Here is a 26918-nt window from a genome sequence, read left to right as displayed (position 1 = left end):
GTGGATACTCATCATCAAATACACTGTTGCTGTCATCTGTTAGATCAATTAAGAATGAGATAAAATAAAAATTTTTATTTTATTCCTTCTCCAGTGTTCTTCCTTTCTATATAGATCTGAGTTTCTGACCTGTATCATTCTTCTCTCTAAAGAACTTCTTTTAACATTTCTTATAAGACAGGTCTACAGGCAACACATTCCAATAATTTCTCTTTATCTGAGAAAGTCTTTATTTCTCCTTCACTTTTTCTTTTTTTTAAGATTTTATTTATTTATTTGACAGAGAGAATGAGAGCACAAGCAGGGGGAGCAGCAGGCTCCCCCCTGAGCAGGGAGCCCGATGTGGGGCTTGATCCCAGGACCCTGGGATCATGACCTGAGCCGAAGGCAGACACTTAACCAACTGAGCTACCCAGGCGTCCCTCTCCACTTTTGAGGGATAATCTTGCAAGATAGCAAATTCTAGCAAGATAGCAAATTCTATCGTGGTAGTTTTTTCTCTCAGCGATTTAAATACTTTCTTCTTGTGTTGCTTGCATGGTTTCTGAGGAGGAGTCAGATGTAGTTCTTGTGTTTGCTCCTCTGCACATAAAGGGTTTTTCCCTTTGGCTTATTTCAGCATTTTTTTTCTTTTTCTTTGATTTTCTCCAGTGTGAATATGATATTCCTTGACGTAAATTTTGGGTGTTTATTCTGCTAGTGTTCTCTGAGCTTCCTGGATCTGTGATTTGTGTCTGACATTGAGGAAATTTTCAGACTTTAAGTATGTTTTAGGTTTCTTTTTCTCTTTCTGATGTTCTCATTAAGCATGTGTCACACCTTGTGGTTGTCCCTCAGTTCTGGGTTTTCTACTGTAGGTTTTTTCAGTCTTTTTCTCTCTTTGTTTTCCAGTTTTGGAGGATTGTACTGAGCTAGCCTCAGGCTCAGAGATTCTTCTGTCGGCTGTGTCCAGGCTACTGATGAGTCCATCAGAGACTTTCTTCATTTCTCTTACAGTGCATTTGATCCCTAGCATTTCTTTTGGAGTCTTTCTTAGGATTTCCATCTCTCTGCTTGGATTTCCCACGTGCTCTTGTACGTTGCTTGCTTTTTCTGTTAGATCTCTTGACGTTATTACATATGGTTGTTTTAATCCTTCTGATAATGCCAGCATTTCCGCCATATCTGAGTTCTAATGCTTGCTCTTCTTTTTCAAGATTGTTTGGCCATTTGGAGTTCCTTGAGAGTCCAAATGCATTTTAGGATGTGTTTTTCTATTTCTGTGAACGCTGTCATTGGGATTTTGATAGGTATTCACTGATTCTGTAAGAAGCTTTGGGGAGTACTGACATTTTACCAATGTTAAGTCTTCCAGTCCATGAAGATGGGATGTGTTTCTATTTATTTATGTCTTCTTTAATTTCTTCCAGCAATATTTTGTAGTTTATTTGTCCTTGACAGTCTCAAACTCTGTCCCAGAGTTTAGAGCTCAGAGAGCCTACCTGGTATACAGCCTCAGGACGCAGAGGTGACTTGGAGACCCATGAGACAGAACGTGTCAGGTGTCAGGTTTCTGTGGGCAGACCTAGAAAGAGAACCCAAGTCCCCCTCCCTCTGCGGTGAGTTGGAAAATTCTCAGCAGTAGAAAGTAGTGAATAGTGTTGACTGCTTAAAGTATGATCAGATACGGTAAAACCAACACTCATAGTATGTGATTGAATATATCTTGAAGAAATTTCTTAAGCTGCCTTTGTTGGAAATGAACCCCTTAGTGTGTGTTCACCTTCATGTGGGGGGTTGCTATTGGTAGGGATGTCGTATCATAAAACACCTCCTATTCAGTCAGTATGGAGAGATTGTCCCTGAATGTACAGGTAGATGTTTGGAACACCATATCCTTCAACTTTTTTGACATGTGTCACATGGTGGATATGCTAGGAAGAGAGCATGCTAGGGGCTTTCTGGAACTTTCTTGAATGGAGCCTGCCGGGTTCTGTACCCTGTTCGGACGGCACGGCGACATCACATCAGCACCTGTCCTAGGACGTCCGTGCTGACTTCTTTAGTAGAGGCGCCGGGAGCCGTTTTCTGCCGTGCACCAGCTCCTCCTCCCTGGAGACCTCGTGGCCGTGCTGGCAGGGTCCTCGTCTTCCTTCACAGGGTCTGTGTGCACTGGCGCGGGATGCTGGCTTGAGCGACAGCACTGAGTTTGCTTTTCCTTGCAGACCATGCCACTCTAGGGCCCTGTGCGCTGACCCCTCGGCCAGGAAGTGCTTGGTCATGGATGCGGATGACGAGGCGGTCCTGAACCTCATTGCTGAGTGCGAGTGGGACTTGAGCAACCCTCCTGGGAGCACAAGTTCCAGCCAGAGGGAGCGAGAGGCCGACCTCCGTAGTTCCCAAGGTAGGCTGCTACTCCACCACAGGGGCGCAGTGGGCCCAGCCTGCGCGGGGGTGCTTGTCATTCCTGGCCTCCTGACACACAGCTGTGCTTTCCGGAAAACGCCTTTACCTGCAGAATTCTCGTGACGTCTCTGTGAACTTGTAAATACTAGTAGTTTGGATTATAGAATTGGGACAGATAATGTCAGCATAATTGAGTATATAGTTCTGCGTGGTTGTTCAAACTGTGTCCTTCCTCAGAGCGAGTACAATTTTGCTTACAGGGGAGACCCAAAAGGTCAGAGCAGACGAGGAGGTAAAGTGTCCTGTGGCTGGTGACACTGGTGCCTGTCCTCGTCATGAGGGGGTGGTCACTTAGCTTAGGAGACGCTGAGCACTCAGCCTGCCAGGTTCGGAACTTTAGACGGACAAGGGTGTTGGAAAGTCTTTGCAGCGTGTGGATTTCTTCACAGGCTTTGCTCGGGGCCTCTGTTTTCCACCAAGACTGTGTGTGTGCTACAACTCCGTTTCTTCTTCTGTTTTGAGTTTCTGAGAAATCTTCCTGAAGACAACAGCAGGTTGAGCCATCAATTTGGGCTGAAATCCCAGGATTCACCTGCGGGCACGAGGACATCTGCCCTGTGGGTGTCCTCACCAGCTCGGTGTGGTCAGTCTTTTCAGGTCTGGCTCCTCTGAGAGCACATTAGTGGTTCCTCGTGGTTCTCATGCACCCTTCTCTGAGGACCGGTGATGAGACATTTCCGTCCAGTCTGCTCCCCTCCTGTTTTCTCTCCTTGGTATGGGGTCATAAGAGTTCTTTCTCTGTGGTTCTCTTCGGACAAGCCCTTCCACAGATGTACGTGCCACAGACTCCCCACTCTCTGGCTGCCCTTTTGTACACCTGCCGGCGCTTCGGGGGCAGAGGCTCTCGATGAAGTCCGGGTTGTCAATTCTGTTCCCAGTATGGTTTGTACTTTTGGGTGTCCTTTTTGTTTACAAGCAGTCTTTGTCTGCCCCACGCTTGTGAAGACTGTCTTCTCATTCCGTAACTGTGGCGCATCTGTCGGTTCAGTTGACTTGAGTCTCTCTCTGGATTCCGGATGGTGTTTTGTCCCCTGTCGTGTCTCTGTGCCGGCACCGCGCTGTCCTCGTTCCCCAGCTGTGCAGTCAGTGCTGAAGCCGGGCGGTCGGTCCGGTGCGTGGCTCTGTCTGCAGCGGCTGCTGGAGTCACTGCAGGGTTGGCTGGAGCGAATCAACCCGCAGTCGCCTTTTCCTTATGTAACCGTGTCCTTGGTAGCTGTCATACACTAATCAGAAGGTGAAGGTGGAATTTCTGATGAAATAAAACTTTCAACATGTTTTTTAATAAAATAGAACCCAGACATCTGTTGAGTCCTCAGTCAGTACAGCACCAGTGTGGGGATTCCGTAAAGAAGGGCCATGAGAAGAGGAAAGGTGGCTCTCGAGGGTGTGGTCCAGAAAAGAGGCTTCAGAGCCAGTACTGCGGGGAGCTCCCGCCACAGTGTGGACAGCACGTGCACTTTACCCCCCACCCAGGTAAGCAGTCTCACTCTTGCCGTCCTGTACGACCTCTTACAGTCTCTTACAAGCCTGTGTAATTCCCCAATTCTAGGTTTTTACTCCCTTCTCTTTGTTGTACGTGATTTTGTCAAGAACACAGTCATTGGTTGATTCATTTGTTAAGGTTATTAGCTCAGTTTTATCACTTTTGGGTGGATTTTCCGTGTGTGTGTGTGTGCACACGTGTGCGCATGCACACCTTTTGAAATGACAGTACTGGTCACTGCGGCCAGAGAACTTGGTCTGCTGAGGGCTGTGTTCCGCCCTCCCTTACAGATTCCACAGACACTGAGGACTCCGACCTTTCTCAGAAGTCAAGTTTGTCAGCACAAAAGGTGTTAAATCCATTGCCTGCCCCTGAAAAGTACAGGAAGCGAAGAATGCCTGGTGGGAGATTCCAGGCACCTGCAGACCAGGAGTGTCTGAGACACCTGGAGAGGCCCAACGCGTCCTCGAGCCCCGAGGAGACTCTGAGCAGGCAGAGTGGCTCGGAGGGCAGGAGCGAAAGGACCTTGTCTCGCTCAGAGGTATCGGAGCCTGAGGAGGAGGGGCCCCGCAGCAGGAGTGGCACCGGAGAGGTGAGTGGGAGAGCCGAGCAGGACTGGATGGGGAGGCAGGGGGCTGCTGAGCCCTGCCGTGCTCCCTCTCCCACCCCTGTGCTCACCGGTCCTCAGCTGGAGAAGCTTCTACACGGGTTTCTCCCCAGCACTTGCTACCTCTTGGTCTGTTGGAAGTGTGTTCCCAGGCTCCACGCCCCTTCCCGCCACGCTTGGCACTTTGAGGCGAGAGTGTAGGCACAGGTGAGGGGCAGTTGCACTGTGCTTTCTCAGAGGTGGAATCCATCATCTTGGCCAGGGAACCATCAGGGGTCCTGTTGTGAGGGAGTCCTGCATATGCATCCTCTGGTTTTCCAAAGGACTCGTCCTGGGTAGGGATTGAGAATCCTCCCACCCTCTGAGTGAGCCTCAGCCACATGGGTGATGACTCTGTTGCCTTTGTCACTGGCTTTGCTGTAGAAGGAGGCACAGAGTGGTGGGAATCGGGGCAGACCTTGGACGGGCACAGGAGAGCAGACTGTGGCACGGGGCTCTGCCCCACACTGGTTTGGCAGACATGAGGAGCTGGCCTCCCGTGTGGTTGGCTAGGGGAGTGATTTTGCTTCCTGTGGTTGGTCCTGAGTTGCAAACAGGGAGAAAAATAAGGGCAACTCTCACTTAACTGATCAAGTTCTGGCCGCTGGACCAATTGTTACAGAGGTCATGGTTTGGCGCCCTGGCTGGTTGCTGTAGATGATTGGCTGGCTTCTGGGCTTGGTTGCTGTGGGTCGTGGGTCAGAAGGCTGCTCTTAAAGAAGGTCTGGTCATTGTTTGTATGGACAATCTCTCACTGTGTGGATTGAGGGAAAGAAGAAGAATGAGGATATGTTTGAGATAGGAACGTGCCTGGGCCTTTCCTGTGCCCTGGCCTGGCTTCACTCACCAAGGATGGACATCACCAGGTGCAGAGCCTTGCGCAGAGAACTCGTACGCTTGCTCTGGGGCCGGGACTTTGCAGGAGGGGACGCTGCCTCGTCTTGGGGCTGCGGCATGGTGATCACCCTCTCACAGTGGGCACTGCCCTTTACCCCTCAGGTGGGCGACGGAAGAAGCTTGAGTGAGCACACTGAGGACCCTGGCTCTGTCGCCCGTGCCTGAGGACAGGTGTCCAGATACAGCTTCTGATGGAGGTGGTGTGTGCCAGGCGCTCACTCGGATGCTCTCAGCCTTAGCTTGTTGGGGCGGGCAGCCAGGCCTTAGTGTTTTCATGCTGCCCACCCCCAGCGTGACCTTGGTCAGAGCTGTGCTCACTTGCCAGGCCTGCTCCTGGTCCAGGGCTTGGGGTAGGCAGTGGTGGCAGGAGGGGAGGAGCTGTCCCCACTGAAGTGTCTTTACCTGCCTTGCCTCATTTCAGGGTCTCTGGCTCTTCAGAAGTTCCTTAGTAGAAAAGCCCTATGGAGGTTAGCTAACTGCGGAGCACTAGGCGGGGCCCTCCCCAGCCTTCTGCTTGGAGCTCCTTCCTAGCCTGCGTCCCAGCTCTGGTGATTGGCCCGGAGACAGATGTGAGCTTCTACGCCCTCCCTCATCAAATCCCCAGACCCTTGGAAAGTGGGCAGGAGAGAAGAGGTCATCCCCCTTTCTTTGATAATTTTTTGGAATTGGTAAAGTAACTTCTAAAAGGAGGAAAAGAGAGAGACGTTGATGTGCATGTTGACGTAGCACTGGTGTGGTGGGCCCTGGGTGGGGCCGTGGTGGTCGCGCCTGGCAGCCCTTTAGCCCACATCATCCTGGCCTGAGCACCATCTGGTCCGGTGTGTGACTTCATTACATTCAGGGCTTTCCGGGTGCCAGTGACCATTCAGGCCGAGACTGGCTCCGATGGGTCTCCAGCCTCCAGGAGTCCCGGTGGACTGGTTCAAGAGGGCCCAGAACAGGCCCCTGTGGGAGTTGCCACAGCCTTGGAGCTTAAACTGTGATGTGGGTTTCATGACTGTCACATGTGATGTGACACCTTCTGGTGCATCCTTTAGCTGTTCCTCCTGGTGTAGGGATGTCACCAGGGTCCCACGTCCTTGTGCCACCCCTGCAGCCTTGTGAAGTCTGGATGGCCCATGGTACACCTCTCTGTGGGACAAGGGCGTCAGCAGGATGCATGGAGGGTGCAAGCATGCCTGTGGCGGAGGCTTCGCGTCATGCAGTGACTCCTGGTCTCAGCACCTCGGCTCTGTCTCCATTGCAGGTGGCTCCCAGACTGTACTCGGCTGTGCCGCCTGTGGAGAAGGCTGCCCTGGAGGTGGCGCTTCTGGAGGCGCTCCTCGACCTGGTGGACAGGTACTGGAGTGGCTGCAAGTCCCTGCATGGCAACGAGGTGTTCCGGGGTGAGTCAGGAGGGGTGGTCCACTCAGACCCGCACTCGGGCCGCCCTCCAGGCAACATTCTGTGCGCATGTGCCGTTCTCCTGCTGAGCTCTGGCCCCCGCACTTTGCTGGCTCCTCCCCATTGGCTATCAGTGTCCCCACTGCATTGCATGGAGCATCCTGACGGCCTTCCTCAAAGCAACTGGTGGCTTCCACGGGGTGTGAGGCATGAGGGACGTCATGCAGGCCTGTGGCTGCTGGTTTTCCCACCTACTGGCACTCTGGGGTTTATGGAGATGCCTTGTCACCTGGTTTTGTTGGAGATGCTGGTCACAGATGTTTGACTCTTGTTGCTCTGCTTTGTGTGAAGGTTTGGAAAGATCGAAAAGCTGCCACTATCTCCTTCACACCCTCTGAACATGTGATCATGTGCAGGGCCCAGGATTTGCTGAGTTTTCACTGGGAATGAGGCCCAGGAGGGTGGGCCCTCCCCAGGGAGGACTTGGCTTTGCTTCTGCCCGTGCCTGGGTGCAGGAGCACACTGCACACCCCTTCTTCCAGAGCGTGAGACGCTGCGTCCCCAGGTGGCAGGTGTCTCTTTCTCCCATAGCCCAGGGTTCAGCCTTCAGTGTCCCAGTGGGAGCAGGAGCTCGCCAGTCCTTCCTTCCTGCACGCTGTGGGCCCTGCCCGGAGCTGAGCTGTATGCTCAGGGTTGTGGTCCTGCAGCTTCTCCCTTTGGAATCAGGACTCCACAAGAAGCTGGAGCTCCTGGATCCTGATCCCATAAATCTTACCCTCTTTCTCCCAGTTGTGGAGCTACCAAACTGTTTGGGGTCCAGGCTAGGAGCAGGAGCAGGCAGTGCCGTGGAAGAGAGCCTGGCAGGCCACTGGCTCATCCAGCCAAACTGTCCGGTCATGGCCTGCTCTTCAGGGACACCTTGGCTCTAGAATAAAACTGTTTCCCTGTCTCTCCACCTCCCATCTGTGGGAGGATGTACAGAAACCTGAGTGTGGTGGTTTCAGTGGTGTGTGTGTCCCTTGGCCAGTCTCCATGCTGGTCAGTGTTTTTGAGGCATGTGGTTTGTGTTACTCAAAATGTACGAACACGTCATTCTTCTAACATAAATGCCATAATAATATTTGGTTTTTACTCCTAGCTCAGGCAAGACATGTTTTGTCCTCTGTGCAAGAGCTCACAACAACTCAGGGTAGTTCAGCAAGTGTGCGTGAAGAACTTAGCTGCCTTACTCTGGAGAATGAGTCTCTGCAGAAGCGCCTCGCTGAACAGCAGCAGCAGTACCACGTAAAGATGAGCGAGGCGGCGTCGGAACTGAGCAACGCGCAGAGGGAGGTGGTGAGCACGCCTTTGTGTTGTTTCTGCTCTTGCACACGTGGGGTGGGGTCCTTGTTTTGACTTCACAGATAAGGGGAACACTTCCCCGCAGCAGCAGGGCTCCCCACCCCCACCTCCCCCCCAGGCACTGCCTGCCTACGTGGCTCCCAAACCCTACACAGCAGGAGTTTGAAGATAGCAGCGCCCTGCCTCTCCTGTGTGACTGCTGTCTCTTCTGTGAGAGGCTGAGTGGGGGAGAGAGCACAGGTGAAGAAGCTGGGCTTGAGGTGGGATTTTTGTGGCCCCAGTGTTTGCTGGCCCAGGCTGCCTAGACCACTGGTGAGAGAGACTCCATCTAGCAGGGTGATCCTGGGGTCCCTGCTGCTGTCCTGCCTGCACCGGCCGGCACAGGCCCAGGATGTGCTGTCGGACCGGAGGGACTTCCTCCACCAGGTGGTGCCCAAGGGCAGCCAGAGCCAGCACAGCTTGGACCCAGCAGCTGAGCGAAGACTCCTGGCTGGGCAGGGCTATCCTGTCCTTCCTAACCTCATGATAAGACCATTACATGTAAATGCCTATGCTAAAAAACCAGAAAGATCTCAAACAACCTAATTTTACGCCTCAAGAAACTAGAAAAAGAAGAGCCAACTAAACCCAAAGTTAGCAGGAGGTAGGAAGGAAAATGTAAACATTAGAGCAGAAATTAATCAAATAGAATTAGAAAAATAATGGGGAAAAAAACTGAGTTGGGTTTTTGAAAAAAATATACAAAATCCACAAAACCTTAGCTAGACTAAGAAAAAAAGAGAAGACTCAAAATCACAAATGAAAGAGGAGACATCACAGTGGATGCCTCAGAAATAAAAAGGGTTATAAGGGAGTGTTATGAGTGCTCATAAGTGAGCACACTGGACAACCTAGAAGTGGGTAAATTCCTAGAACAGGGGCACCTGGGTGGCTCAGTCGTTAGGCGTCTGCCTTCAGCTCAGGACGTGATCCCGGCGTTCTGGGATTGAGCCCCACATTGGGCTCTTCACTGGGAGTCTGCTTCTCCCTCTCCCACTCCCCATGCTTGTGTTCCCTCTCTCGCTGGCTGTCTCTCTCTCTCTGTCAAATAAATAAATAAAATCTTTAAAAAAAAGAAAAATTCCTAGAACATACATCCTGCCAAGAAATAAAGGGTGAACCTGGGTGGCTCAGTCGGTTAAGTGTCCGACTCTTAGTTTCGGCTCAGGGTCATGAGATCGAGCCCTGTGTTGGGCTCCGTGGTAGGCATGGAGCCTGCTTGGGATTCTTTCTCTTCCTCTCCTTCTCCCCCTTCCCACTGGTCGTGTGTGTGCGTGCCTCCCTCCTCTCTCTCTCTCTCTCAGAAAGAAGAGGAGATAAAGCCTAAACAGACCAATAAGAAATAAGGAAATTAAGCAATAATCAGAAACCTCCCAATAAAGAAAAGCCCAGAACCAGATGGCTTCATGGCTTAATGCTATTGCACATTCAAGGAAGAATTAATACTCCTTCTTAAACTCTTGCAGAAAACAGAAGTACAGGGGATGCTTCCATACCCATACCCATTTTTGAAGCCAGCATCACCCGGGTAGCAAAAAAGCAAAAATACCACAAGAAAACTAGAGGCTGATATTGCTGATGAACATAATTTAAAAATCTACAATAAAATACTAGGAAATCAAATTCAAGAAGGCATCAAAAAAAGTATACACTATCACCAAGTGGGATTTCCCCCTGGAATGCAAGGTTGGTTTGACAAATGCTAATTAATACACCACATAAACAGATTGAAAGATCAAAACCACACCATCATCTCAATAGATGGGAAAAACATTTGACAAAACTCAACACTCCATCCATCATAAAAAGTCTCAACAATATAGGTAGATAAGAAAGTTTCCTCAACACTGTAAAGGTTACTTAGGACAAGGCCACAGCTAATGCGTGATTGGTAGGAGAGAACCAAACCTTGCTTTCTGAGCTAAGAGTCACGACTGGACACAGACATGCACTCCTGTGAGGACTGCTCAGCACAGCACTGGGAGTGGTAGCAAGAGTGCGCAGGAAAAGAAGACATCCAGATCGGAAAGGAAGAAGTAATTTCATCTGTTTGCAGAGGACAGGATTGCATGTGTAAAAAAAATCTTAAAGACTCATAACAACAACCACAAAAATGCGTTAGAACTAATAAATTCAGTGAAGTTGCCAGACACAAATCAATATAATAGAAATGACTTGTGTTTCTTTACACCAACAATTGATCTGAAGAGGAAACAATCCTGTTTATGATAGCATCAAAAAGAATAAAATACTTAGGAATACATTTAACCAAGGAGGTTAAAGATTTGAACACTGAGAACTATCACTGGATGAAAGAAATTGAAGACATGAATGGAAGGATATCCCATATTCATGGATTGGAAAATTAATAGTGTTCAAAAGTCAACACTACTGAAGGTAATCTACAGATTCGGTGCAATCCCTGTAAAGATTCCAATGGCATTTTTCACAGAAATTTTAAAAAATTGTAAAATTTATATAACTATTTTTCTTAAAATTTGTATTCTCCTTTTTCTGGTTTCGTGAAAGATCCCCGATAGCCAAATCTGTCTTGAGAAAAAACAAAGTTGGAGGCATCATACTCCCCGATTTCAAATTCTATTATGAAGAAAGCTATAGTAATCGAAACAGTATGGTATCAACATAAAAACACACATAGATCAATGGAACAGAAGAGAGACCCCAGAAATAACCGCGTACATAAATGGCCATTGTGTACCAAGAATACACAATGGGGAAAGGGTAGTCTCTTTAATAACTGGTGCTGGGAAGACCAGACCCTTAACGCCATCCATAGAAGTCAACTCAAAATGGATTAAAGATTCAAATGTAAGACTTGAAACTGTAGAACTTGTAGGAAAACACAGAGAAAAGCCTCCTTGACAGGGTCTTGGTGATGATTTATTGAATTTGACACAAGTGCATGCAACAAAAGCAAAAACGTGTAAATAAGTGGGACTACATCAAACCAAGAAGCTTCTGCACAGCAGAGGAAGCCATCACCTAAATGGAAAGACAGCCTGTGGGTTGGGAGAAAGTGGTTACCAGGGGCAGGAAGGTGTTGGTAGTCCATGCTGTGGCTGTGGAGGACTGCCTAGGTCCAGGACTGTAGCTGCTCACGCTGTGGTGGGTCTGCGAGTTTGCTGTGAGAGTAGCTTCGAGGTGCTCTGCTCACCAAGAGAAAACGCTTGCTCTGTGCGAGAAGGCACGTTCATCCCCTGGACCGTGCTGAGGTCTGTTGGCGCACCCTCGTCTGTAGCAGCTTTCCTGTACAGTGTCCGTCGTCCCTTCAGCCAGTGGAAGTTTCGTTTACCTTGTTAGTCATCCTGGTTGAGTTTTAGTGTGTGGAACTTGTTCGGGGGGCTCCTCGTTGAAAAAGTCAGTACTGACCATCTGTCACGTGGGCTGGAACATCGCAGCCGGCTCAGTCTGGGCAAGTCGTGTAAGCCTGTGTGTGTGTGTGTGTGATCGCTGCCCCGCACGTTACCCCACACCAGCAGCACGTATTACCCACAGCTTGTGTGGGTCGGGAGTCCCAGTGCAGCTGAGCTGTGCCTCTGACTCAGGGTCTTGCCATCACGTTGTCGAGGGGGCCACAGTCCCCTTTGGAGGCTTGATGAAGGTGGGCATCCCCTTGCAGGCTCGCACACAGGCAGCTTGGCTTTGAGCACAGGGGCCTCTCTTTAGGCCGCCAGCTCTGGTCAGAGCCAGAGAGCCCCCGAGCAGAAGGCGGTCCTTCGTTACCTGCTCGAGAGGGATGTGTCCTCGATTGTGCGTGGTGTGGGTCCAGTCAGCAGGTCCACCCCCGTGAGGAGAGGACAGCACGTGAGAGCAGGAGGGCGCACCCTTGGGCCATCTCGGGAGCTGCCTGCCCCAGCCTCTGTATCGGCCGTGTCATTCGTAAGGCGGGAACGAGAATAGCCACAGGATTGTTGTGAGACGGGTCTCTGCAACGTCTGAGGTTGTCTGTATTTTATGAGAACCTGCCATCTCAGAGATTCCCCACGAAGCTACTTCTACAGAAAAAGATGAAAAATAAGAACAGTGAAATGATACTGGCAGCCCCTTCTGGTTTTTAGATGCACCATGGACATGTGTGCACACGAGTGGTGAGTACATCCAGAAAGGACTGGAGCCCCGTGAGCCGTCACCATAATCACTGTGCAGGACGTCATTTTTGTGGGACAGTGAGACCCCCCATGAGACACAGCATGGCCTGTTAACCGTGAAAACAAAGGACCACGGCTTTGGGGTTTGGTGCAGATGTGTGGATTACCCCATTTCCCTTATGGTGCTGAGTTTGGGACCAGCGGAATCCAGGCAGACAGGCCCCGGGTGTCTGCTCCGAGCAATGCAGTCTGACATGGAAAATATGCACAGAGGTGTGGCTCCTTTGCCTCTTGACCACGGGCTGACTGACCCATCCTACAAGCCCTGCCTGGACAAGTGATCCGGAACCCTCGGGCTGCCCCAGGAGCCCTGCTCGCTGCCCTTCTGAGATCCACCCCAGCGACACTGTCAGGAGCTCCTTCTCACGGAGGAAGCCCCTTGTTTCTGAAGGGTCCGCTGCTGATCCCCTTTCCTCCCTGTTATGAAGACGCTGGTTCTGCAGTCGTCTCGTCAGGTCCTGATGCCCAAGACACTGGCCTTGGAGGAGGCCTTGCTCCCGAGCCTTTCCAGTGTGGCTTCCAGCGGTGGTGCCATGCACGTTGGGGCGTGATCAGTCTGCTGCTCCTGCCCCAACCTCCACTGAGACCTTCGTCAGGACGGTGCCCAGCCCCTGCCCTTTCGGAACTCACCACGTTTGGGGAGACAAACCGTCGGCAGCAGTTTCTGTACTGCCCAGAGTGTATGTGCACACAGAGGGGCCGGTGCACTGGGTGGGCTGTCAGCGGGCAGAATGAGCATAGTAGTTTCCTGAGAGCAAGGGCCCTGTCCCCTTGAGACTGAGATGCTCGCTCCCCTAGAGGGGGTGTGCCTGCTGGTTTCTGTGCAGGCGGGGAGCCCCATGCTCTGGGCAGCAGGTGGCTTTGATGGCCCATGTGCCACCAGCTCTCCCAGTGGTCTCTGTGCCTTTCCCTCCCTTTTAATGTCTCATGGTGTGCTGGGCATTGCTGCCACCTCCTTGGGTGGGAAAGGAGCCCACTCTATCTGCAGCTCCCACCTGTGATGGGAATGGCAGGTGTGATTCCATGCGCTTACACACTGAGGACAGGAACAGAATGGGGCTCCTGCAAGGAGGTGCCTGCCTCGGGGGGCGCAAAGCCCTGGGATCTGCCTGTGCTTTTGCCCAAGAAGTGAGCTTAGGGGGACCACTCGGGGCTGGCATGCTTCCTGGCTCTCGTTCCTGCTCCTTGAGAAGGGATGGGGAGCCAGGCTGTGGTGACCACGGGGCCTTCCTGGAGGAGGCAGGGCTCCAGCAGTCAGCACATCTCCCTCACCAGAGATGCTGGGCACACAGCGTGCCCCCGTGTGACCTGTGCTGCCCTTTGTCCCCTCTGAAGGACACTGCTACTCAGCTGGGGGCCACTGATTTCTGTTGTTCACGTTGTGACTTATCGGTTATGATGTATAAAGGAAAACTGATATATGGTGATCTCAAAAGGGTTCCCTTAATGCTGTGTGTATATCTTAGTGAACCTGACTTGTCTGTTTTAAGTGTGTCATTCTGTGTCCTTAGGATGACTTGAGACAACATTTAGACAAATCTTTGGAGGAGAATAGTAGCTTAAAGGCTCTTTTGTTCAGCATGAAAAAAGAAGCAAAAAATGCAGACACTGCAGCTACATTAAATGTGCAGATCACTGGTGAGTTTATAGTTTATTTTTTATTTGGTGAAATGTGAGTGTTCAAACCCTTGTTTATAGACTTCATTCTAAGTTACAGTATTCAGAATTCAGGTCCAGTACATGCTGCAAAGTACTGTGAGGTCATCTTGGCTCATGAGCACCGCTCCCGCAGGCTCAGAGCAGAGGCTCCCCAGAGCCTCCGTGGCTGGCCGTGGTGGTGGTGCCGTGGACTGTGGGGACTGCCTCTCGGAGCGTGCACACGGCCACTCCTCTGCTGCCTCCGCCCTCTGGAGCAGGGCGGTGCTTTTTCTCTGTGGTCACTGTTTCTTCCAGATCCCTTTCATCTCCCTCCCTCCGCCGGCTTTACTTCTGTTTTGTCGTTTTACAGGGTGCAGTCGCTATTTCAGATTCGGGGTTTTAGTGAGGAGGTGGTGGTGCTGTGTGTCTTCTGTGAGCCTCGTCGGTCCCTGGGAGGCTTTAACTTCCTGGAGGACCGGCCCGCTGAGTGTCGTCTGGTTCTTACCCCAGGGGTCTGAAAATTGTTCGTAAAGTGCGCACACAGACTCCCGGCGGGCTCGGTTGTGGGAGCGCAGCCCCGGATGAGACGGTCACCCTGGCCTGTCGTCTGTGACGCGACCTGCTCAGGTCTCTTCCGTTGTGTTTATTGGGCTATTTTGTTGCGCACTGAGTTCTGTAAAAACTTTTCCCCTTCTCACCTGTGTCTTGAGATGTCACCCTCCTGTTCACTTGCTCTTGGGCTCCTTCTTGCTCAGCCTTCATTTCCCGGGAAGTTTTCCTCTGCCGCAAGCTCGGGCCTGAGTTCGGCCGCCTGCTCTCTGACATTCTCGGTTCTGACTCATTCCTGTGTTTCTTGTATCATTTCTTTTTGGTCTTCAGCTCATTCTGAAATATTCGGTCCTGGGCGTGGCTCTGCTGTCCGCGAGCAGCGGCTTTGTGGGGGGCCTGCCCTCAGCACTCCTCTGGCTGCTCACCTGCACGTGGAATTTGGCCTCTGGGTTTCCAGGAGCAGGTCAGGCAGCGCTCCGAACTCCCCCCCACCCCCAGGCCCTCTTCACTCCCCCGCTTCTCTCTGGTGTCCTGTGCTGCCTGAGCAGGGCCCCACACCTGACATTCCTCTGTAGTACAACCCTCTTCTGGAGGGGGCTGGACAGGTCAGCCTCAAGGGGCCAAGGTTGGCTGCAGTCCCGTGAGACCACACAGGGACCCCCTGGTCTGACCTCATGGAGGAGGCCGAGCCTCTCTTGGGTCAGCCATGGGTCCTTGGTTGCCCAGCAGGGGCTTCCTGTAAAAATGGGGGACACTTAGTGGCTGCCCCACTGCTGACCACACTTCCTTCCCACAGATGTGGCCGCCATGAGGGCTTGTGGCGCTCTCCAGGGTCTTGACGCTGCCTCATGCCTAGGGGCTGTAATGTTGTCTGCGGGGCTCTGGTTTTGTCATCTAGACACTCTTGATATTGGGCTGGAGGGAGGAGCTCTGGGGGATGCCGAGACCATGCCATCACTGCCCTTATCCCAGAATCCCTTTCAACAGCCCTGCAGTGGCGGCGTTGGCAGGTACAGATACTGAGTACTGTGGCCTCATCGTAGCACTTCTAGGGCCCTCCGCCTCTGCTCCTGGAGCCGGCTGCCAGTGTCCTTGCCGTCCCTCTGCCCACACCTCCCGCTGCGGCTCTCCTGTTGTCTCCTGTGTTGTGTAGTTTGCTGCCCGTGTCCTTGCCGTCCCTCTGCCCACACCTCCCGCTCCGGCTCTCCTGTTGTCTCCTGTGTTGTGTAGTTTGCTGCCAGTGTCCTTGCCGTCCCTCTGCCCACACCTCCCGCTCCGGCTCTCCTGTTGTCTCCTGTGTTGTGTAGTTTGCTGCCAGTGTCCGTGCCGTCCCTCTGCCCACACTTCCCGCTGCGGCTCTCCTGTTGTCTCCTGTGTTGTGTAGTTTGCTGCCCGTGTCCTTGCCGTCCCTCTGCCCACACCTCCCGCTCCGGCTCTCCTCTTGTCTCCTGTGTTGTGTAGTTCGTTGTGGATTCATTTTGATCCTGCATTTGGGTTTCGGAGCCGATAAATGGTCTACTTCTTTCCCTGCCGAGTTGGAAACCCAGAGGTAGGAGTTATGTGGGTGGAATCCCGACACACTGTGTCACTTACAGACGTGGGACCAGAGGACACATCAGAGACATGTGGCCACCATGGGCCTCTGGTTGCTTGTCCCCAAAGCTGCAGGCCCTCCCCTCGGGCAGAGCGCTGCCCGGTGGACGAAAGGTGCCAGAGGCCCTTTCCCGCCAGCAGCATGTTCAGTGGGGGTGAGCTCCGGCCGGCGCCGGCCCCCCTCTCTCTGCTTCGTGCCCTCCGTGCGGAGACTTGGCTCCTCAGGTATCTGGAGCGCAGCGGCCCGAGGCTGTCTTTGAGTGGCTTATACAAACGGACCTTTTCCAAACTATATTGTTTTTCTCGTATCCCTGATCTAGCTTAAACTCTTGAACAGTTGTAGTTTTTAAAATGTGTGTGAATTTCACTCAGTGACGTTATGGTTTTTCTTTTTCAGGACTTCAGACAAGTGTGAAGAGGCTGTCTGGTGAGATTGTGGAATTAAAGCAGCACCTGGAACACTATGACAAGATCCAGGAGCTTACCCAGATGCTGCAGGAGAGCCACAGGTGCCCGCTCGGGAGGTGTGGGTGGAGGCGGGGCCAGCCCTAGTCATGTCGTGGGGCACAGAGGAGCCCCTGGTGGTGCCATGGCAGGTGGGGTTCCAGGCCGCGTGTGTCTCTGCGTTGACTTGGAACTTCCCTGAGCTTCCCTTTCTTAAGGAAAAGCAAGTCCCTTCTTGCTGCAGTACTCTGTGAGGTGTGACCTGAGGGTGTGACCAGGAGAGGTGAGGGGCACAGGAGAGATGGTGAGAGATGCCCGATGTCCTGGTCGGCCAGGACTGGTTCCTGTCAGTTCTCCTAGAACCTGGAGACTCCACCTCTACTCCTGGCTGTGTGCTGGGTGGTGAGAAGAAAGGAGCTGGGGGTGTGGGGATTATCAAGGCAGAACCTCAGTTTTCATTCAGAGAATTGTGTGCTGGGAAGCAGGTGGAGGCTGAGTGCGGGGAGGAGGTCAGCCTCGGGGAGGAGGTGTGCCGCTGTGGGGGGCGAGGTGAGGACAGGCCATCTGCACTCAGTGCAAGTGCAGAGCCTGAGCCCAGCTCACCCTTTCTCTCCTGCCTCCGGCTGCGGCTACCACGGCTCCCCCTGGGCTTGAGTGCAGTGTGGCCACAGGTGGAGCCAGGCTGTGACCTCTCAGGGAGTCAGCGGGCCCATCCCAAGCACAAGTTGCAGAGGGGAAGGGGCTTCTGAGAGATGAGCCGTAGCAGAGAGAAGGGAAGGGTGGCGGTCACAGGTGTAGGGAGGGGGCGGTTGAGGCAGGCTCGTCCCCAGAACCCGACAGCCCCCATCTGTGGTGCAGCGGGCTCCATGTGGACGAGGCGAGCGTGCAGCGGGGCTTCACGCGCACTTCGCTCTGGGCCTCCGCCAAGCCCATGGCTGCTCCCTGGTGCCTGCACAGCGGTCTGTCCGTGGCGACGAGCGTCTGTGGGAAGATGATCCCATGTCCATCTATCCCTTGTCCCTGCTGACTGGGGTCAAAGGGCAGTTTGCAGGCGGCCGAGTGGGCAAGTACAGTGCCGCTCCCTTCCTTAGGTGCTTGTCACCGTAGAAGTGGCTGACAACACCACGAGACCAAGACGCCGAATTACACTGTTACTACGTCAGAATTAGTAAGGGCCCCTTTACATTTGACCAGGAGCTGGAAATACACCAGACTGTGGGTTTTCTTTGGAGTCAGAACGCTGTTTTGCTGGCTTTACAGACTGACGGTTTTCTCAGAAACAGGCGTGGCTGGGGTGGCGCGGCAGCCCTCCATCGCGTGCCCCGCTCCTCCGTCCGTGCCTGCGCACGGCCTGGCGGCTCAGGGCTCGGGTCAGACCTGGCGCCGCCCAGTCTGGAAGCGACGGCCAGATGGAGGGAGCCGGTGGGAGGCAGGAGGGTGTCGGCCTGGGAACCTCGCCTGGCCAGGTGAGGGAGGACGGTGCCCAACAGGAGGCAGCGGGCTGGCCTGGGGAGGGGCTCAGGTGCGGCCCTGTGCTCTCCTCCAGCTCCCTGGTCAGCACCAACGAGCATCTCCTGCAGGAGCTGAGCCAGGTGCGGGCGCAGCACAAGGCCGAGGTGGAGCAGCTGCACTGGAGCTACAAGGAGCTCAAGAAGACCATGGCCCTGTTCCCGCACGGCAGCGCCGGCCTCGGTGGCTGCTAGCCCCAGCAGCGCCGCGCGCCCAAACCTGGCCTCCAGGGCCCGTGGCTGGCGCATTTGTATTTGTTTTGCCAAGCCTAGTAAAACGTGGGCTCTCTTTTCTACCCGGTGTGTTTGTTGGCGAGAGCTGGGTTTTCTGTTCGTAATTATCCCAAGTTGTGAAACGTGTTCAGGGCCTATAGCTCGGTTTTCTAAAACATCCTGAGAAAGGATTGATCTGTGAGTCAGTGAGTGAGGATACGCATGGTGTAGTGTTTGCAGAGAGCTGGCAGCCAGGATTATTACTCCTCAGACTCCAGCAAACTGCTCCTGTTTCCTGAAATACAACTGAGGTTTTACCCCCAAAAAAGGATTAGCCTAAGACAAGAAACATGGATATATTCTGAGACCAACATTATTAATTTTTCATAAAATACCTCGAGATCAAATGCAGTATTTTCCTCCCCGATGTAAAAGAGAATGGTGTCTGATCACTAAGTGATTTTGTGTGATACTCAGTCCTTGCTTGATAAACTAATAGGTCGTTTTAAAAAGTGGCTTTTTATAAATCATAACTGATTTTTCTTATTGAATTCTTTTATAAAACACGCTATGCGCACGTACCGAGTGAGCAGGCACAAATACTTTCAAGACTTAACAACAGTGACACTTAAGAGTTTGGGGAAACATTAAAAAGACTATTTCACGGTACTAACATCCTGCACTGAAAGTATCTGTATCTACCACCGCCCCACCCCCTGCCCTCTGACTCGCAGTGCGTTTCTGAAAATTAGAGCATAATGGCAAAATATTAGATTTTTAGTTTGGCAGCTTCATATCTTGTGTAAATACTTGCTTTCTTTGATAAAACAGAGTCATTTTTTAAAACAGTACTTGGTTGATTTAGGAAGAAGAGCGCGCAGGCCTAGAAGAATGTGCTCGGTGGTGGCTGCCCGTGCTTCAGGCTCAGCCGCGGGCGCCGGGGGTCCTGCCTGTCCCTCAGACGTGGCCTTCCCAGTCCCCTCCCTGTCTGGTCATGGCTGTGTCCTTCGGTGCCCATTTCCGTAACTCAGCAGGAAAACATGGCGCATCAAATGTGGTTTTGTGTGGGTGTGGGGTTTCTTTCATCATCAGATCATTTTTTATTAATTTAGAAGATTTTAGCATTAATCCATTTTAAGCTTGTTAAAATGATCACCAAGCTATTACTTTATGTTTCTCTTGCATGGGTTTCATTGAGCTTTTTAGATTTATGAGTTTATCCTTTTCATCAGATTTGGAGAAGTTTTGGCCGCCATTTTTCCACAATTGTTATTTGACCCTCCCTCCCTCCTGGGACTCCAGTGACAGCCAAGCCAGACCACCTGTGGAGTCCCCAAGCATCCCCAGACTCAGGTCTGTTTTCCCGTCTTTTGTTCCTGGCTTCAGTTTGGGTCATTTCTACTGCCCTGATCTGCGGTTAGGCCTGTATGTATAGTGGATTTCTAATTTCAGAAATTGCATATGTTTTTAGTTCTGAAATTCCATTTGGTTCTTTCTTACTAACTTTTTACGTCCTGTTATATTCCTGTCTCACTTCACTCCCGAGTCAGGTTCCTGTGGCCTTTGCGGTGCGTGACTGCCGATCGCTCCCACCATGGTTACACTGACGCTCCCTCTGTTAGAAGCGTGGTAGTGTCTGTTGGTCTGTTCTCAGCACTTTCGTGTCCTTGTTCTTGAGGGTGTGTGATCTGTAGTGCTTTCGGACGTGGCCTTTACCAGGTTAAAGCAGCTCCTCCTATTGTTAATCTGCTAAGATGTTTTTATTGTGAATGGATGAATTTTATCACTTTTCTGCAGCCATTGAGATGACTGGATGATTTTTCTCCTTTATTCTGTTAGTGTGGTTAATTACAGTAATTTGCAAATGTAAAAACAACCTTAAACTTCTGGGTTAAGCACAACGTAATAATGAGCTTTCCCTTACAAACCTACTGTTGGATTTGGTTAATATTTTGTATAGGATTTTATATTGTGGGTACACCACTCAGTGTCTGACTTTTCATTATTTAAATTCTCTGGGTCTCTACTCCCAGTGCCTGTCCCCAGGGTGTTGTGAGGAGTACGTGGTAATTACAGTCAGGTCCGAGGACCAGTCTGGCACAGTGAGCGCGGTGCGGTTGTGGCCCTAACAGTGGTAACTAGTTCTGTCTCTCTGGGGATTTTCCTTTCTGGTGCCGTCCTGGTCCGGGTCTGTGCCACTGCACTGTCCCCAGGAGAAAAGTTCGGTTGTGCATCCTTCCCTGCTCTCTAGGAGAATCCAGAACAGGCTGTGATTATCTCTTCCCTGAGTGTTTGGCAGAACCTGCTGAGGAAGTCGGTTGTGCCTGGCATTTTCTTTGTGGGAGATCTTTGATTATTGGTTCGATTTGATTTATGATTAAAGGGTGTGGCAGAGCCTGTTCTCCCAGAGCACCCATCCACTCCTTCCATTGACCAGCCCCACCCCCACCCCCACAGCTGGTTTGGGGCCGTGTGACTCATTCTGAGTGGGACAGAGGAGAGCTGCCGGGCCGCTGCCGGGGGCCTCCCTCCCCCAAGTGGCCTTGCTGGTGGTGTCACAGACCAGCAGGCCTGTTTCTCTGCCATTGGAAGAGATCCCTCCTTGACCCTGACCGGACGCTGTGTAAGCAATGAATCTTGTGTCCAGCCACTGAGGTTTTGGGGGGTTTCTACTTAGTAGTTACTTACTTAAGGATAGGAAGTGCAGGTTTTCCATTTCTTCTTGAGTTTTCATAAGATTTCTGTCTCCAGGATTTTATTCATATTGCCTGATTTTCAAATTTTTTGGTATACTAATTTTTCATGGCATTTTAATGGCTTCAGCATTTGGGGTTGTGTCCCTGTGACAGGTGCTGGGCAGTTGTCCCTTAAGCAAGAACTTGCTGTTCAGGGAAAGGGATGCAAGTGAGAGATGGCTCTGCCTCAACTCTCGAGTCAGGAACCCACCGGGGCGCCCCTCACCGGTGACGGCACAGGCGGGGCACAAGGGCCAGCTGTGGGGCTCCTGCATCGCGGGCGAGCCCCGGTGTGTGTCCTGCTCCGGCGCCCTCCCCACTGCCTGGAGGCCGCCCTGTCCCCTGGCCGGCGTGCGTGCTGCTCCTTCACGTGCTCTCCTTGCTTCCTCTCCTGCACTGCGGCTTCTGTCCCTTTGCGTCTGCAGCTGAAATTACGGACACGTTGGGCTTTCAGACATCACTTGATCATTCTCCTTCTCTTGCTGGGTCAGCGGCTGTAACCCGTAGTGACGTGTGTTGTTCTGTTCCGTTTCTTCTGTGACTGTCTCCCCTCTCTGCTGTTGCCGTGTTTAGGTTATTTTCCTCACCATGCTCACCTCTGTGGGTTTGGAAGCCGAGCGCTCTTTCTGGTGCATCATCACAGTGTGCGGGTGCCCATTGGGTCAGGACCTCTGCTCTCCCCCCGTTGCGTCCAGGAGCGCGTACCTCCCGGGGCACCCCTTCTGGCTTAAATGGGATAGTTTTCCGGTGCCTCAGTGAGATCTTTATTCCCACACAAAGCCCCACGTACACTGTTCACCTGTGTTCACTGTTCGGTCTCTGTGCCGCTTCCCTCCAGACACTCCATCTGTGGTCATGTTCCTCTGCACTTAGAATTGCTTTTAATGTCTACTGGTGAAAATTCCCAGTAGGGTCGTCAATGCCTTTCTCTTCATTTTTGGAAACTGTATCACTGGCGTAGGATTTCAGGTTGGAACTTACTGAGGACGCATTCCTATCTCCGGGGCGGCTATAGTTGTGTGTAATGACTTCACGTGCGTCCTCCTGGGTCCGGGCCCCACCCTGGGGCCGCACCCGCACTGCGTTAGACCACGCCTGGTCCCACCATGGCCCCTCCCAGGGCCTGTGTTAACTGTCAGTGCCCCATGCGTGACTGCTGGTAAAGACACGGCACCTTGAGGGCGACAGAGCCACGTTTCAACACCTTTATTTATCACTTTACCAATTGGACACACAGTGTTAACAACAGCAAACACAGGAGGAGAAATGTGCAGACAGACACGAGCTGGTTCACTAAAGGGTTGCAAGCCAGGCCTCGACAGCAGCCCTGATAGGTGACACCGTGCCTCACGCTCTGGGGAGGGAGAGGAGGGCCACCCAGATCCCACAGACGTTCCTGGTGAGCGCGGCGCTTCGATGCCCGCGGACGTGCCTTTCTGAGTCAGAACACCCGAGACGTCGACGCTACTTTACCATCGTGCTGATAAAGTGATACACTCAGAACTCCCTAACGGTAACAAAACAGTGTAAAAATATATTGCATATATATATAAATTTATTTCCCTTTCCTGAAAAAAACTCAGTACAAACTAGTAGTATACGATCCCTTTCAAGTTTAAGTTGTGCGGGTTTCCTTTGTTGTTTGGCTTGATTTGGGGCTTCAAGAGTCTAAAGGGAGAGAGAAAGCATCTCGAAGGTCAGGGTGACCACTGCCCGGCCCCACATGGGGCCGTGGCTCCACACGCCCCTGGACGAGGGCCGCACCCTGAACCGCCCAGTCCCAGCAAGTGTTCAGTAGTAAATCATTAGTGCTGGGGAGCTACTCGGGGCCAGTGTCTTAAGGACATTCTAGACTATTGGGAACTTCACAGTACAGCTGAATTGTCAACCTGGCCTGCACAGGACAGGTGACGACAGGGAGTCCCGTGTGGCACAGGCCGCAGGGCAGAGCCAGCACCCGCTTTACCCATGAAGGGCCAGGTGGGGAAGATGTTAGGTTCCTCCCCACCACTCGATGTGGTGCAGAAGCAGCCACAGACGGTGCCTGAGCACAGGAGCGTGGCGGGGGCCGGAAAACCATTCACGGAAGCCGCCTGGTCGCAGGCACGCGCGTCGGCCCACTGCCACAGTCCCTGTCCACCGCGCAGTCAGAGGGACGCCCGTGGGCTGTGCCGAGCGACCACGGGGACAGAGCAGCATAGACAGGACGCGGTGCCAGTGACCGTCTCTGCGTCCCTGTCCCCCGGCTTCTCGCATCTGATAGGATTTCCGTCTGCCTCAAACTTAGGACTGAGGGTATTAGAGGTGTAAAAATACTCCAGTATAAATATACCTTCTGCTACAACTTTCTAAACTTACGTGATTTGAACTTCATTTTGGTAAAGCTAACTGTGTTACTGACCACGGCCTCGTTGCCCATCCTATGACGTTAAATAGAAATAAATAAGTATTCTGGTGTGATCAGTGTCGAGCGCCCTCCTCCCTCCTGCGGCTGCCTTCTGGTGCTCTGCCCTCCCTGACGGAACGCGTCCTGTCTCCTGCGTGCCGTGCAGTCTCGTCGATTCACAGATGGACGTTGGGTTTTTAGTTAACCATGGTTAGTAGAAGCATAAAAACATGCGGCGAAGACACACACCCTGCCTGTGTGTTCTCACTGTTCAGACCCTGATGGAGGAGCATGCGTGTGCGTGTGCGTGCGTGTCTGCGCAGGGCAGCCCAAGCACGTGTTCTGTGTGCAAGGGCTACACGCAGGTGCAGGGACGGGTGGAGCAGATGGTTTTAAGCCGACAGAATGGTGACCACTGAAGCCTCGTGACTGAGGCTCTGCCACCTCTCTCCCTGTCCTGACAGAGGGGAGGCTCTGACTGGGGGAGGATGCCGTCTGAGGCGGCCTCAGGGTCCTTGGGGACAGGCAGGGGAAGCAGTGGAGACCACAGCGCCTGTGTGGCCAGCCGGACCTTGGTGCTGTGGGATGGGGTGGGCCACCAAGGGGGACCAGTTGAGCGCACTCGGTTCTCACTCAGGCCCAAGGGGAAGCTGCTATTAGAACAGTCAGGAACGCATTCGGGGACATTCGTCAGAAGTGAGCCGTTGGTTTCCTGTCAAGCTGCTGGGCTCCGCTAGGCTGTGGCACTGGTTTCTCATGTAAAACGGGGGCTCCCGCTGTGGGGCAGGCGCTGTGGCAGGGTCCCCGAAGGGGGGGCAGCTGCGTGGTTTCTCTTGTTTAGATCCCAGTCTCCCAGGGTGTTTTGCCTAGAGACCCCGCCCTGGGACAGGAGACAGACTCCGGGGGGTAAGGGGGCTGCAAAGGGCCAGGGGACATCCATTCCCTGTACATACAGACAGTGGCACAGGGACCCCACCCCTTTGTTCACCGCCGGGGATGCGCACTGTGGGGGCCGAGGTCCTGCTGGATTCCAGCATCCATGCTTCATCATTAGCTGCGACAGTGGGGACCCAGCTGCTGATGGGGAGGAGGAGGGGCCCCGCGCCTCTGGTGGCTGGCGCTCCCCAGCACGGTGCCTCACGGGGTCTGGAGGGGAGGCCTGGCCCTTCCGTGACCACTAAGGAAAACCTCTTTGGCTTTGGACACAGAGCTTTCTGGTGTGTGATCCACTTGTGAGAAACACATGTCGCATTCAGAGTTGCCTTCAGACGCATTTCCCACGTTCTCCTCTTGCCTCTGGGTCGTCACCAGCGTCCAGCCTGGGGGAGGATGGAGGCGTGCAGGGCGGGGGTCCCGTGTCCTGCCTGCTTCTCTCTCCCTCACCACTCGGTCCTCTGTGGTCCTGCCTTCCCTGCCATGGAGTGGAGGCCTGGCCAGGCAGTTCAGGATCCCCAGGGTAGAAAGTGGAGACAGCGGTGTGACTGTGTCTTACAAGTAACTCAAAGCCCGCCGTCCATCATTTCCTTTGCTTGAATGCACTGGCAAGTCCCAGACCCTCTGAAGGAAGCTGTTGGCAAGGCCAGTGCCCATGGCTGGTTGAGGCCCTGCCGGGGGCGTGAGGGGAGGCCCATGAGTGAGGAGCCTACCGGAGACGCCATCCCTTCACAGGGGCCATGCTGGGTGGGAGCATGGGTCCCAAGCTCTTCTGCGCAGATGGGGGACTGTCCCCGGCTCCAGCAATGACCGTCGTGCCCTTTGGGCTCAGGGACGTGGGTGCCTGTGCCGCCACTGTGCTGGTCTTTATTTCAGCCGCCTGTGCTGCGTGCCAGGCTGTGCTCAGGAAGGGGGTACCCCCGGTCAGCCAGCTGCCCTGGACACAGAACAGTGGCGAGGTGGACGGGCTCCAGGAAGCATCTCCCTGAGGCTGCCGTGAGCTTCTTCCCAGGCCTGCAGCCAGGACCACACAGCCCACCAGTCACTCGCCAGGCTTGGCTGAACTTACGCAAAGGGACATACCGCTGTGGGGCCATGGTGAGAGGAGCGCCAGTCCTCTGCCCCCTGTCCAGCCTCACAGAGAAACCAAATGCCAGCAAATGCCACGGGCCTTGGGGCCCTCCCCGGCCCGCCTGTCGTGTGGTTTTCTGCACTCCGCAGGGGTCAGGAGAGGTTAGGGAGAACTCACCGTGGAGACTGAACCACTGAGGTTTGTGCTGCATGCTAGCGAAGATGGAGCGGCCACGTGGACCCACAGCCCTGAGGCCCCAAGTGCAGGGCAGGGCCCCGGGCAGAAGGCGCCTCGTCCTGCCAGCAAAGCACCTGCGTGGGATGCCTCAGCCAGCAGGGTCTCCTGACCCAGAAACACGGGCGGCAGGAGAAAAAGGGGCAGACACGGGGTATTCCCAGTCTTCCCTGACCCAATCTGAGCATAAACACATGTCTTACTTCTTCTTAGAAAAGCACAATGAGGTGAATTGTCTGCCCTCACTTTCCACTTTGTCATCCTCGGGCTTTGCACTTCAAACCACGTTCCTTTGGTCCACCGCGGAGCCCCTCCCTGGCTCACCTTCCTCGCTCGCCAGCCTCTGGGTATGCGACGTGTGTGCGTGTGTGTCAGCATGTGTGTACGAGCATGTGCGTGAGCGTTTGCAAGCGTGTGTGTGCGCGCGCGCACTCGAGCATGTGTCCCACCTGTCCACACCCCCACGGTGTCCTGTTCGGGGCTCACTTTGTTTCCTCGGTGCTGCTGTTAGTGAGTTAGCTGTTGTTGCCCTCGAGGCTTCTGGGTGGGGTCTGTAGGTCAGGAGGTTGGTGCCGCCTCTGACAGGGTCTGTCCCGCTCACCCCCGTGGCCCGCCGGCTCCTGTACAGTGGCCCTTTGGCCTGTGAGCCAGGCGGCTAGTGTGGTCTGGTCCCGGGAGACACTTTGGGAAAGGCCATTTGTGGATGGCCGGCGTTGGACGAGGCAGGTGTGTTATAAAAGGTCAGTGAGTTCAGGGGCCCCACCCGGGGGTCAGAGAGAAGCGTGCTGGCCCCCGGGCAGGAGGAGGCCTGGGTGTCGCCCCCACAGCCCGGGCCCCAGAGTCTTGAGTTCTGACCAGGGAGCACAGGAATGTAATGAAGTGTGAGGTGGTGCAGGCCTCGCAGGAGGGGCCGCTCCCGGGCTGGCTACTTGCCCCCCTGCACCTTCTGGTCGTAGGTGCCCGCGTGCTTGTAGCCCGGCACGTAGCCCGACTCGTCCACCAGGTCCACACGGCCCGCCTTGCCCTTGCCCCGGCCTGATGGGTCGAAGCGTTCCTTGTGGGAGCCCGTGAACTTGGTCGTGTCCGTGAGCCGAGATACGGTGGGCGAGGAGATGGCTTTCTGCAAGGGGAGAGAGCAGGCGCACGCGCCTGAGCCCCAGGAGCCGAGGCCGTGGGCTGCTGCGTCAGCCGACCCCCGGGGACGATCGCT

General features: G+C 53.5%; 2 protein-coding genes across 2 annotated transcripts in view; one reads left to right on the top strand and one right to left on the bottom strand.

Annotated features, from left to right (window-relative positions):
* The window catches only part of CEP72 (centrosomal protein 72), a 33239-nt gene extending 10662 nt beyond the window's left edge, over positions 1–22577 (top strand). The window contains exons 5-12 of the mRNA XM_045808022.2: positions 2205–2383; positions 3736–3918; positions 4219–4520; positions 6718–6856; positions 7993–8189; positions 13915–14041; positions 16581–16692; positions 18174–22577. Of these exons, the coding sequence (XP_045663978.2) occupies positions 2205–2383; positions 3736–3918; positions 4219–4520; positions 6718–6856; positions 7993–8189; positions 13915–14041; positions 16581–16692; positions 18174–18330 (1396 nt within the window). The 3' untranslated portion in view covers positions 18331–22577. The remainder of the gene's footprint in view (positions 1–2204; positions 2384–3735; positions 3919–4218; positions 4521–6717; positions 6857–7992; positions 8190–13914; positions 14042–16580; positions 16693–18173) is intronic.
* The window catches only part of TPPP (tubulin polymerization promoting protein), a 26173-nt gene continuing 21529 nt past the window's right edge, over positions 22275–26918 (bottom strand). Inside the window, exon 4 of the mRNA XM_045808024.2 lies at positions 22275–26828. Coding sequence (XP_045663980.1) covers positions 26634–26828 — 195 coding nt within the window. The 3' untranslated portion in view covers positions 22275–26633. The remainder of the gene's footprint in view (positions 26829–26918) is intronic.

This window comes from Ursus americanus, chromosome 15 (assembly GCF_024610735.1).
Source record: "Ursus americanus isolate L20-20 chromosome 15, mUrsAme1.1.p, whole genome shotgun sequence".
Classification (NCBI taxonomy): domain Eukaryota; kingdom Metazoa; phylum Chordata; class Mammalia; order Carnivora; family Ursidae; genus Ursus; species Ursus americanus.
Note: the sequence above shows the minus strand (reverse complement) of the source record. Positions and strands in the feature narration are given on the sequence as shown.